Source organism: Ochotona curzoniae, unplaced genomic scaffold (assembly GCF_017591425.1).
Source record: "Ochotona curzoniae isolate NIBS_2020 unplaced genomic scaffold, NIBS_Ocur_1.0 contig_523, whole genome shotgun sequence".
In the NCBI taxonomy this organism is placed as follows: domain Eukaryota; kingdom Metazoa; phylum Chordata; class Mammalia; order Lagomorpha; family Ochotonidae; genus Ochotona; species Ochotona curzoniae.
In genome coordinates this window covers 10,204,302-10,215,880 of record NW_024466459.1, presented here as the reverse complement: position 1 = coordinate 10,215,880, position 11,579 = coordinate 10,204,302, and the positions used below count along the sequence as shown (strand labels likewise).

Sequence of the window (11,579 nt, the reverse complement as noted above, 5' to 3'; positions counted from 1 at the left end):
GGGAAGGGTTCTCAGTCACCTGTCAGCCCCATATGTGGGGTGGTGGGGGTAGCAACACCCATAGGGGATTACACCTGCTGGTTACAGTCTGCCACCACTATGGAAGAAGGCCATATGGGGGTTTCAGGCAGTGAAAACCTGGGCATTCCTGAGGGGGAGCACCAGGGGTGGGCGGGCAGGCAGGGCCTGGGTAGGAGTATCAGGCTGAGCCACTGGCTCTGGGGTGATCCTTGGCACCAGGAGGATCAGGTCAGACTTGGGACCCAAGAGACACGTCACATTCTGTGGGTGCCACCTCACAGTGTCCTGGGGCAGGGGAGGAGCTGGGACAAAGTCCTGGCCGTTGGCCACGTGCCTGGACAGCTTGGAGCTTGGGGTCTGAGTTCACGGGAGCTGGGGGGTGTGGGGCGTGGGTCCCCGTGGGAGGTGCTGAGCCCGACAGGAGCCCGGGAGCCCACAGTGCACCTACAGGCGCCAAGCTGGGCAGAGGTGGGAAAGCTGTCGCTGGGCTGTGCCGCTTGCCTGGCTGCCTGCCCGTGCTCGCCCACCCCCAGTCTGGGGGCCGGGGGAGGGGCAGCCCTGGGGAGGCTGGTGAGAACCTTGGCTACCACCTGCCTTCTCCCCCCAGCGCTTCCGGGGCTGAGTCTGGGGCTGTCGCAGGAGGCGCAGCCTGCACAGAGCCAGCACCCTGTGGCCGCAGGTCTGCGGGAGCCGCACTGACTGGTGGCCTGGAGGCAGATCTCCTGCACCGCCCAGGAGCCCAGGGAGGCCTCCACAGGAAGCCGCCACCTTCCCCACGGGCCCAGGGCCAGTCTCGGTGCTTCCCCCGTCAGGGGCTTGGGGTACCAGCCCTGGGGCGCTAGGCACCACAGCTCCACGCTGGACGCGCCAGCATGGCAGTGCCTCCTGCAGCACTGGGCTGCCTACCAGGTCACCCTCAGGAATCTGTGAAGTGGCCCCTGAAGAATCCTATGGTCAGGCATGGACGCCAGACAACCGCAAGGGGGCAGGCTCCAGCACCAGCTGGGGAGCCCTCCTCCCGGCGCCCCACTTCCTCTGCAAAGCCCAGCACAGCTTCCTGCCTGGGCTGGTGCCAGATTCTGTTTCCCATGTACTGGGCGGGGGCCCCTGGCCTGGAGCTGCCTGCCCCCAAACCCCAGCCTGGGTGCCCCTGGCCCCGAGCCGCCTGCCCCCAACCCTCAGCCCCAAGGATGGCAGCACAGCTTTGGTTCCTTGAGGGGAGTTTATTTCCCAGTCGGAGGAGAGGCAGGGCTCCTCTGGCAGACACCACGCGGGGGGTGGGGGGTGGGGGGAGAGGCAGGTACAGGCGACAGCTCCCGGCAGCGGGCGCTTGGTCCCAGGTTGGTCCTGGCTAGGTCCGGGGGAGAAAGGCCGGCCCAGAGGACGCAGACGGAGGCAATAAATACTGAACTACTGACGGGCCCAGGCACGAGGACCCAGGCGCCGGCCCAAGGGGTGTAAGGCTCGGCCGCCGGCTTTGTGGGCCTTGGCTGTCAGGGGGTCTCTGTGGGGGAGGGGCCGAGTGCTGCCCACAGGGACAGAGGCAGAGGTGGGGAGGGTCCCTGCCACCCGCCATGGAGCAGCTGGTGCCTGGAGTTCTGGCAATTTGGTTTGCCCCAAGCATGAAGCCATCCCCACAGCCCTGGCCGGGAGGGGAGGGGCTGGCGGGGCCAAGGGCTGGGGGCAGCTCATGCCCCCCCCAGTCCCGGGGACCAGACAGGGCGGGACAGGGGACCACATGCTCATGCAGACACAGGGAGTTAGTAAGGCTCCCGGGACACGTTCCACATCTTAAGGCATCATGGTTAGACGGTCACTGACAGCAACAGATGAAGTGGTGGCATGGGGAGGGAACAAGCAGAGGGAAGCCCCCAGAGGCCTGGCATTACACACTCTGTGCCTGCAAGGGCTTGTGCTCCCCACGGGTGGCCCTGCCCCGTTCTCCAGGCCAGGACCTCGGCACGGCAGGGGAGGGACCTGAAGGGAAGCAGAGTGGGAGGTGGGCACGGGTGGGCTGAGGAGCTGAGCGGTGGAGCTGTGGGCACAGGAGAGCCAAAGGGCTAGGCGGTGGGCACAGGAAAGGTGAGGGGCCGGGTGGTGGGCACAGGAGGACTGAGGGGCTGGGCAGTGGAGCTGTGGGCACAGGAGAGCTAAGGGGCTGGGCAACGGGCACAGGAGGGCTGAGGAGCCAGGTGGTGGGCACAGGGAGGGTGAGTGGCTGAGTGGTGGGCACAGGAGGTCTGAGGAGCTGGCCTGTGGAGCTGTGGGCACAGGAGAGCTGAGGGGCTGGGCAACGGGCACAGGAGGGCTGAGGAGCCAGGTGGTGGGCACAGGGAGGGTGAGTGGCTGAGTGTAGGGCACAGGAGGACTGAGAGGCTGGCCTGTGGAGCTGTGGGCACAGGAGGGCTGAGGGGCTGGGCACTGGAGCTGTGGGCACAGGAGGGCTGAGGGGCCGGGCAGAGCCGAGTGGCAGGGCCGCGGGGGAGTGGCCTGTCGGCACTTTGGTACGGGGAGGCTCCGTCCGTGTCCGTCTCAGTCCTTCCACTCCTTCTTGATGGTGAGGTTCCACTCCCAGGACAGGTGGTCCGTCTTGTCGTCATCGGTGAAGCGGGACTTGATGCTGTAACTGCCACGCGCCAGCATGCCCTTGGGCGCCTCCTCCATGGGCGTCAGGAACTCGTACTCCTCGGCGCGGGGCCCGTAGCTCCCCACCATGTAGTCGGTCTTGTCGACTGCGGGTGTGAGGGTGAGCTGGATCAGCGGCCAGCGGTGCCGGCCCTCGCCCACGCCCACGCCCACGGCCGGCCCCTCACTCACTCTTGACGCCCTTCCTGTAGGTGTGCTGGATGTACTTCATGCCTGACACGATCTCACGGTTCACCTGTGGGCGCCACCGGGGGTCAGCTGGGTGCCCCGACCCTGGCCCTGCCCCGGGTATCCCAGGCTCCCCGGCCGCCCTTACCCGGAAGGAGATCTTTATCCGGTACTCCACACCCTCCTTCAGCACGAACGACTGCTTCTTGAAGCTCTCCAGGTCACCTGCAGGGAGGCGGCCAGCTAGTGTTGGGGACACCGGGTCTCCCCAAGGCGGCGTGCACCCAGGCAGCGCTCACTCACGGGTCGGGTGCACCCAGGCCAGAACCCACCCAGGCCGTGCACCCCCAGGCCATGCATCCCCGGAACACACCCGGCCGTGCACCCCCGGGCTGCGCGCTCCCCGGACCCACCCAGTCCGTGCACCCCCGGAACACACCAAGGCCGTGCACCCCCAGGCCGTGCATCTCCGGACCCACCCAGGCCGTGCACCCCCGGGCCCGCACCCCGAGGCCGCGCCCACTCACCCGTCAGGTCCAGCTCCAGGGGCCCGGGCGCTGAGCTGCACACGAGCGTGAGGCGCGTCACCACCACGTTGGGCACGCTGGGGTCTGCGGGGACGGGGGTCGGAGGGTCAGCGGGGCGCGGGGCGCGCGCGGGGCGGCAGGTGCGGCGCGCACTCACCGGCCGACACGGCCACGCGGCCCAGCAGCGCCTCCTTGTACTTGCGCAGGCTCTCGTCGTCCTTGTCCAGCTCCTGGATCTCCTGGATGCTCTTCTGCGCCGGCGGCTTGTAGTTGACCGAGTGCTCGTCCTCCTCGTTCTCGGCGGCGATCTGCGCCAGCTGCTCGGCCGTGGGCTCCTGCTCGGCCATGCTCGCCGCTCCCGGACGCCTGCGGGGCAGCAGGGCGGTGGCTGCGCGCGGCCCCGGGGCGCCCCCCGCCCTCGCGCCGCCCGGGCCTCGGCGGGGCACTCACCGGACGCTGGACCCGCCGCTCGCGCTCGCCCCGCCGCTGCCGCCGCCGCTCCCGCACGCTCCCGCACGCGACCGCGACCACGACCGCCGCCCGCCGCCCCGCCCGAGCGCCGCTTCCGGGGTCGGCGCCACTTCCGCTCCCGCCGGGCGGGCCGGGGGCTGCGCGTGCGCGGCGCGGCGGGCGCCATCTTGCGGGCCGCGTCGCCGGGCGGGCCCTTGCTCAGGCGGCGGGCGGCGGGCCAGCCCCCTCGTCTCCGCGCCGCCCGCCGCCGGGGCACGCCGCGGACGCCCGCCCGCACGCTGGCCCGAGGGCTGCTCCTTTGTTGTGTCCGCGCGCGCCGAGCCCCGCACACCCCGTCCCGGTGGGCCCCGGGGGAGCCCCCGCCCCCGAGCGCGTCGGACCGGGCAGGGGTACCCCGACACTGAGGGTGGGTCCCGCGGGGAGGACCCCGACCCCTAGCGCGTGGGTGGGGCAGGGAGACCCCGACCCTGAGAGGGTGGGCCCCGGGGGAGCCCCCGACCCCGAGCGCGTGGGAGAGAGACCCCGACCCTGAGAGGATGGGACCCGCGGGGAGCCCCTGACCCCTAGCGCGTGGGAGGGAGGGAGACCCCCGACCCCGAGCCGGTGGGCGCACCTGTGACTGGCCCCTCGGGCGCTCACCTGCCTGGTTCAGGAATCCTGCTCATGCCGGCCTTGTGACATCCCGCCTGCAGCTCCTCCTCACCCGGGCTGCCCTTGGAGCGCTCTGCGAGGCGGCAGGTGCTGGTCCCACTGCTGGGAGTCCCGATGGCGCCAGGGCTCCTGACCCAGCCCCTGAGGTGAGGACACTGACCCCTGCAGTAGCGACATCTCTGCATCAGGCCTAGGGCTGCATCCTCACCTTGCAGCACCAGGATCCCATGTGGGCGCAGGTCTGTGTCCCGGCAGCCCCACTTCCCATCCAGCTCCCTGCCTGTGGCCTGGGAAAGCAGTGGAGGACGGCCCAAAGCATTGGGACCCTGCACCCATGTGGGAGACCAGAAGGAGGCTCCTGGCTCCTGGCTTTGGATCAGCTCAGCTCCAACTGTTGTGTCCAACGTGGGGAATGACCAGGAAAAACGATCTTTCTCCTCTCTGCAAATCTGCTTTCCAACAAAAATAAACTCTTAAGAAAAAAACTATGTCTCAAAACAGTTCTCAGGGCCTGGCAGGGTGACACAAGTGGTTAAGGTCCTCACCTTGCACGCCTGCCCGGGATCCCATATGGGCGCCTATTCTATCCCGGCAGTCCCGCTTCCCTTCCAGCTCCCTGCCTGTGTCCCAGGAAAGCAGTCGAGGACGGCCCAAGCTTTGGGACCCTGCACCAGCGTGGGAGACCTGGAAGAGGCTCCTGGCTTCGGATCAGCATAGCATCGGCCATTGAGGTCACTTAAGGAGTGAATCATCTGATGGAAGATCTTCCTCTCTGTCTCTCCTCTCTGTATATCCACCTTTCCAATAAAAAAAAAATCATAAAAATAAATCTTTTTTTAAAAAAAAAAAAAACAGTTCTCAGAGCTGCCGAGTGCATCATGTGGGTTGGCCCCATGTCCCTGTGCTATGCCTGTGGCTCCTGTGCCAGCCAGCGCTGCACCCCTGATTTTAAAGATTTATTCTTACTATTTTTTATTGCAAAGGCAGATATACAGAGAGGAGTGACAGAGAGGAAGATCTTCCGTCCGAGATTCACTCCCCAAGTGAGCACAACGGCCGATGCTATGCCAATCCGAAGCCAGGAGACTCTTCCGGGTCTCCCACGCGGGTGCAGGGTCCCAAAGCTTTGGGCCGTCCTCGACTGCTTTCCCAGGCCACAGGCAGGGAGCTGGAAGGGAAGCGGGGCTACTGGGATTAGAACTGGCGCCCATATGGGATCCCGGGCGTGCTAGGCGAGGACCTTAACCACTTGTACCACCGCGCCGGGCCCTTTTTTTTATTTTAAAGATTGATTTATTTTATTGGAAAGGTGGATATACAGAGAGGCGGACAGACAGAGAGGAAGATCTATCCACTGGTTCACTCCCCAAGCGACAGCAACAGCTGCAGCTGAGCTGATCTGAAGCCAGGAGCTTCTTCCAATTCTCCCATGCAGATGCAGGGTCCCAAGGCTTTGGGCCGTCCTCCACTGCTTTCCCAGGCCACAGGCAGGGAGCTGGATGGGAAGCTGGGCCGCCGGAATTAGAACCAGCGCCCATATGGGATCCTAGCACGTGCAAGGCGAGGACTTTAATCACTATGCTATCAGGCTGGGCCCTACACATAAATAAGCCTTAAAAGGAAAAAAAAAAAACAACCACAACCAATAAAACCCACCAGGCCTGCCCCCAGTCACAGGTCCAATGCATGCTGCTGTGTGCAGCAGAATGGTCCAGTCTGTCCCGCACCCCGTTTGACTCTGACGTGTATCAGTGAGTCTTGGAGCTTAGCTCAGTCAGACTGACCCCACTGTCCAGCCCGTATTCATTCTGGCAGGAACCAGGCCCATGCCCTCCCTGGCCCTCAAGCTCACCAAGGAGGCTGCAGCCCACCAGGGAGGGGCCCACTGTCCCGACTAACCCCACTCCCACTCCTGGATCTTGCACTCTCCAGGAGGTTCTGCAGACCAGCTTGACAGGGCTTCCTCCATCCCCAGCACTTCCAGCTGATGCTGTTGCAAAGCCCGACCAGCCTGCACTTACTCTGGCTCACACATGCCGCAGTAGATACGGTTGCTAGCCCAGCCTGGCTCACATGTCAACCAATGGGCTTGGCAGCCCACCCAACCTGGTCTGCCCCAAGTCCCAGTTCTCACTGTCACCAATAGGAACAGTGGCCCAACAGGGGAACCAACCCAGCTCCCCCATGCCCTCTTCCCAGGCCTTACCTGTGCTGGTGGGAATGGGGCTCAGACTAGCATGGCTCACCTCACCTTGGCATTCACCAGCAAGAGCTACAGCCTGGCTTGGCCCAGCCTGCCTCCAGCTCCAGCTCATGGCAAGTGCAGCAGCCCAGCCCCACCACCCCAGTCCTGGCCCTAATGTGAACTGTCTGCCTTGTGGCCCAACCTGGCCTGTCCTGTACCCAGTTCTGGTTCTCGCATCTGCCAGTGGAGGCTAAGAACTGGCCTAGCCTGGCAGGCCCACAGACCTGACCCACAGGCATGCCAGCGGGCACTGTAACCTGGCCTGGTCCGAGCTGCTCCGGCCTCCATTGTGTGCTCATCTACAGGGACTCCGTCCTGGCAGAGGAGTTCCCTGAGCTGAGGTCCATTCCCAGTGGCAAAACTCATGCACATGCTGGTGGATCCGGGGTGCAGCCTGACTTGGTCACCTCTATCCTGGCAGGTACAGTGGCCTTGCATGACCAGTCCACACCATTCTGGCTCTCACTATTGGGTTCTGCAGCCCAGCCCTGCTTAGTCCACCCTGGGACCCAACGCCCGCAAGCCTCAGAAGGTGCAAATCTAGCCCGGCTCATCCTATATTCTCTCTGGCTCTTTTTTTTTTTTTTTAAGGTTTTGGTTTTTTTTTAATTACAAAGTCAGATATACAGAGAGGAGGAGAGACAGAGAGGAAGATCTTGCATCCGATGATTCATTCCCCAAGTGAGCTGCAATGGCTGGTGCTGCTGCGTCAATCCGAAGCTGGGAACCAGGAACCTCTCCCAGGTCTCCCACACAGGTGCAGGGTCCCAAGGCTTTGGGCCGTCCTCACTGCTTTCCCGGGCCACAGGCAGGGAGCTGGACAGGAAGTGGAGCAGCCGGGATTAGGACCAGCACCCATATGGGATCCTGGCACGTTCAAGGCGAGGACTTAGCTGCTAGACCCCACTGGCGGGCCCGTCTGGCTCTTTTTTTTTTTTTTTCATATTTCATTGAAATTGTACGAGTATAACTTTTTTTTTTTTTTAAAGATTTATTTTTATTATTTTTTCATTGGAAAGGCGGATATACAGAGAGGAGAGACAGAGAGGAAGATCTTCCGTCCGATGATTCACTCCCCAAGTGAGCGCAACGGGCCGATACTATGCCGAGCCGAAGCCAGGAGCCTCTTCCGGGTCTCCCACGCGGGTGCAGGGTCCCAAGGCTTTGGGCCGTCCTCGACTGCTTTCCCAGGCCACAGGCAGGGAGCTGGAAGGGAAGCGGGGCTGCCGGGATTAGAACCGGCGCCCATATGGGATCCCGGGGGTGCAAGGCGAGGACCTTTAACCACTTGCGCCACCGCGCCGGGCCCAAGTATAACTTTTTTTTAAGATTTATTTAGTTTTATTGGAAAGGCAGATTTAGAAAGAGGAGGAGAAACAGAAGATCTTCAATCCAGTGGTTGACTCCCCAAGTGGCCACAACGGCCAGAGTTGAACTAATCCAGAGCCAGGAGCTTCTTCCAGGTCTCCCATGCAGGTGCAGGGTCCCAAGGCTTTGGACCGTCCCTGACTGCTTTCCCAGGCCACAGGCAGGGAGCTGGATGGGAAACAGGGCTGCTGGGATTAGAAGCAGCACCCACAGCTGGGCTGGACTAGGCTGTAACCCCCACCAATGGGAACTGGAATTGGAGATGGGCCGGGCTGAGCCAGGCTACAGCACCCCCTGCCAAATGCCTAGGCAAGGCGGGCCATGCCAGACTGGGCCACAGCACCCAACCAGCACGTGTGAGAACCAGGGTGAGGGGGCCAAGGCAGTGGGGGGAATGTGGAGGTTCCCGTGCTGGACTACCACTCCCACTGCAGAGCCTGAGTTAGACGGGCACACCAGTGTGTGCAGGGCTGCAACACCTGTGGGCCTCATGTGAGCTAGTTCGGGGAGAAGCCAGGCTGGGCTGACTGTTCCTACTGTGTTGCGGTCCGTGCAGTGGATATGGGGAACATGAAGGTGTGAAGAGTATTGTTCCATTGCAGGCAGGGCCACAGGGAACTTCCCGCTGTATGGCAGGGCCCTGCGGAGTCTCTGCAGCCACCTGAATGCAGCTTCCTTGGCATGGACACCGGACCACCCTGTGGAAGAACTCTAATCCATCCAGGCATTGTTTGCTACTGTGGAGTTGGATTTTTTACTCAATGTGAGCTTGGAGATTAATGTCAATAATAATGTCTTGCAAAAGGGCCTTCTATTATTCCTACTGTCTTGGCTGTCCCCATGGACCTTATGCTAATGAAGGGACCTGTATTTAGGCTTTCATTCTTTCCTTTCTTCTTAGGTTCTCCTTTTCTTTGTGATACAAGATTAAGTTGTAGAATAAGAATTGTAGTAGGAACTTCTATTGTTTTTAGGTAAAACAAATGGCAGAATTATCCTTAGAAACATCCACTTTTTAAAATTATTATTATGTTTTTTATTGGAAAGGTGGATATACAGAGAGGAGAGACAGAGAGTAAGATCTTCCGTCCGATGATTCACTCCCTAAGTGACATCAATGGCCGATGCTATGCCGATCTGAAGCCAGGAGACTCTTCCAGGTCTCCCACACGGGTGCAGTGTCCCAAAGCTTTGCGCCGTCCTCCACTGCTTTCCTGGGCCACAAGCAGGGAGCTGGAAGGGAAGTGGGGCTGCTGGGATAAAACAGGCACCCATATGGGATCCCGGGCGGGCATGCAAGGCGAGGACCTTAACCACTTGTGCCACCGCGCCGGGCCCTACCCACGCACTTTTTTTTTTAAGAAAGATTTATTTATGGGCCCGGCTGCGTGGCCCAGTGGCTAAAGTCCTCGCCTTGAACGTGCCGCGATCCCATATGGGCACCGGTTCTGATCCCAGCAGCTCCACTTCCCATCCAGCTCCCTGCCTGTGGCCCGGGAAAGCAGTGGAGGACGGCCCAAAGCCTTGGGACCCTGCACCTGTGTGGGAGACCTGGAAGAGGTTCCTGGCTCCTGGCTTTGGATCGGCCATTGCGTTTACTTGGGGAGTGAAATCAGTGGATGGAAGATCTTCCTCTCTGTCTCTCCTCCACTCTGTATATCTGACTTTCCAATAAATAAATAAATCTTAAAAAAAAAAAAAAAGAAAGAAAAATAGAATAGGCAACCATACTGGCAGTTGAGGACGGCCCACACATGGGAGACCTGGAAGAAGCTCCAGGCTCCTGGCTTCAGATCGGCTCAGCTCTGGCCATTGCGCTCACTTGGAGAGTGAATCAACAGACAGATCTTCCTCTCTGTCTCTCCTCCTCTCTGACTTTGAAATAAAAATAAATCAATTTTGTTTTATAAACAGTAAGATAGATAGCTACACCAGCACAGTGCAATAGTTTAAGCCAGCTTGGCCCTCCCCAGGAGCAGGACAGCCGCCGGACCCTAGCTGCTCTCCCCCAGCAGCACGACGCTGTCTGCGTACAATGCGAGCTAGGCGGGTGACCACAGCTGCCGTGCCACTCAGCTTCTCACCTGAGTAAATTAATGCAAGCCAGGGCTTGAACCTGCTCTGATACTCCAGATGTAGGAGTTTTTTTTTTTTTTTTTAAGATTTATTTGATTTTTATTGGAAAGGCAGATATACAGAGAGGAGGAGAGACAGAGAGGAAGATCTTCTGTCCGATGATTCACTCCCCAAGTGAGCGCAATGGCCGGTGCTGCGCCAATCCGAAGCCAGGAGACTCTTCTGGGTCTCCCACGTGGGTGCAGGGTCCCCAGGCTTTGGGCCGTCCTGGACTGCTTTCCCAGGCCACAAGCAGGGAGCTGGATGGGAAGTGGAGCTGTAGGATAAGAACCGCTGCCCATTTGGGATCCCGGCGAGTTCAAGGCAAGGACTTTAGCCGCTAGGCTTTCCCAGGCCACAGGCAGGGAGCAAAATGGGAAGTGGAGCTGTCGGGATTAAAACCAGCGCCCATGCAGGATCCAGGCACATTCAAGGCGAGGACTTTAGCCGCTAGGCCACAGCACTGGGCCTGGAGGACTTTGCAGAATTGTATCCTAAAATTCAAAATTAAAAAAATAAAAAATCCATGAGATACGGTTTCCACTCATTTTTGTTGATGAGAAGTGTCTCCTGTAGGCAACACATAGATTGGTGTTTTAATGCAATCTACTGATCAAAGATGATTGATTGATGGTCTTAAGTTATTTACATTCGGGATTAATACGATTAACATGAAAGGGTGGAAGTTTGATCCTGTGACTTTAGCAATGGGATCCTGGGTTGTTGGTTCGTCTCGTCTTCTGTTGCCGTTTTCCTGTGGTGTTCTCCGCATTTCACATGTTCTCCCGTATCTCGTGTGCGGGTTAGAAGAGCTGTAGTATTTGAAGTTTACTGCGAAAGCATGTTATTTCATTTTCAAAAACAAAGGAAAGCTTTACAGGGGACTCTATCCTGGAATGGACATTTTTTGCTTTTAGAATCTGGAATATGTTGCTGCAGTGTCCTCTGGCCTGCAGAGTTTCCTGTGAGAGGTCTCCTGTGAGTTTCATTGGCATTCCTTTATATGTCAATTGTTTTTTTCACATGCACGTTTAAGGATCTTATGTTCGATTGAAGAGAGCTTGATTATCATGTGTCGTGGTGAAGATCGCTTTTGGTCAACCCTGTTGGGAGTTCTGTGCCCCTCCTGGATCTTGTTTCCCAATTTTTTCTCTAGATTAGGGAAATTTTCCCTCATTATTTCATTAAATACATTTTTTAAAAATAAATTGTTTTTTTGTTTTGTTGTTGTTGTTCTTTCTTTTTTAAAATTTCTTTATTTATTGGAAAGTCAGATATACAGAGAGGAGGAGAGACAGAGAGAAACATCTTCCATCCTATGAATCACTCCCCAAGTGAGCGCAACGGCCGATGCTGTGCTGATCCAA

The 11,579-nt window shown here is 59.2% G+C and overlaps 1 protein-coding gene across 1 annotated transcript; it reads right to left on the bottom strand.

The window, feature by feature from the left end:
* Positions 1-2,445: 2,445 nt before the first annotated feature.
* On the bottom strand, positions 2,446-3,883 carry ARHGDIA (Rho GDP dissociation inhibitor alpha). The gene is made up of 6 exons (XM_040989765.1): positions 3,813-3,883; positions 3,520-3,728; positions 3,363-3,446; positions 2,984-3,060; positions 2,839-2,902; positions 2,446-2,753 (listed from the first exon to the last, which is right to left on the bottom strand). Exons 2-6 carry the CDS (start codon positions 3,707-3,709, stop codon positions 2,554-2,556), a joined length of 615 nt encoding a protein of 204 aa, XP_040845699.1. The 5' UTR covers positions 3,710-3,728; positions 3,813-3,883; the 3' UTR covers positions 2,446-2,553.
* Positions 3,884-11,579: the final 7,696 nt, after the last annotated feature.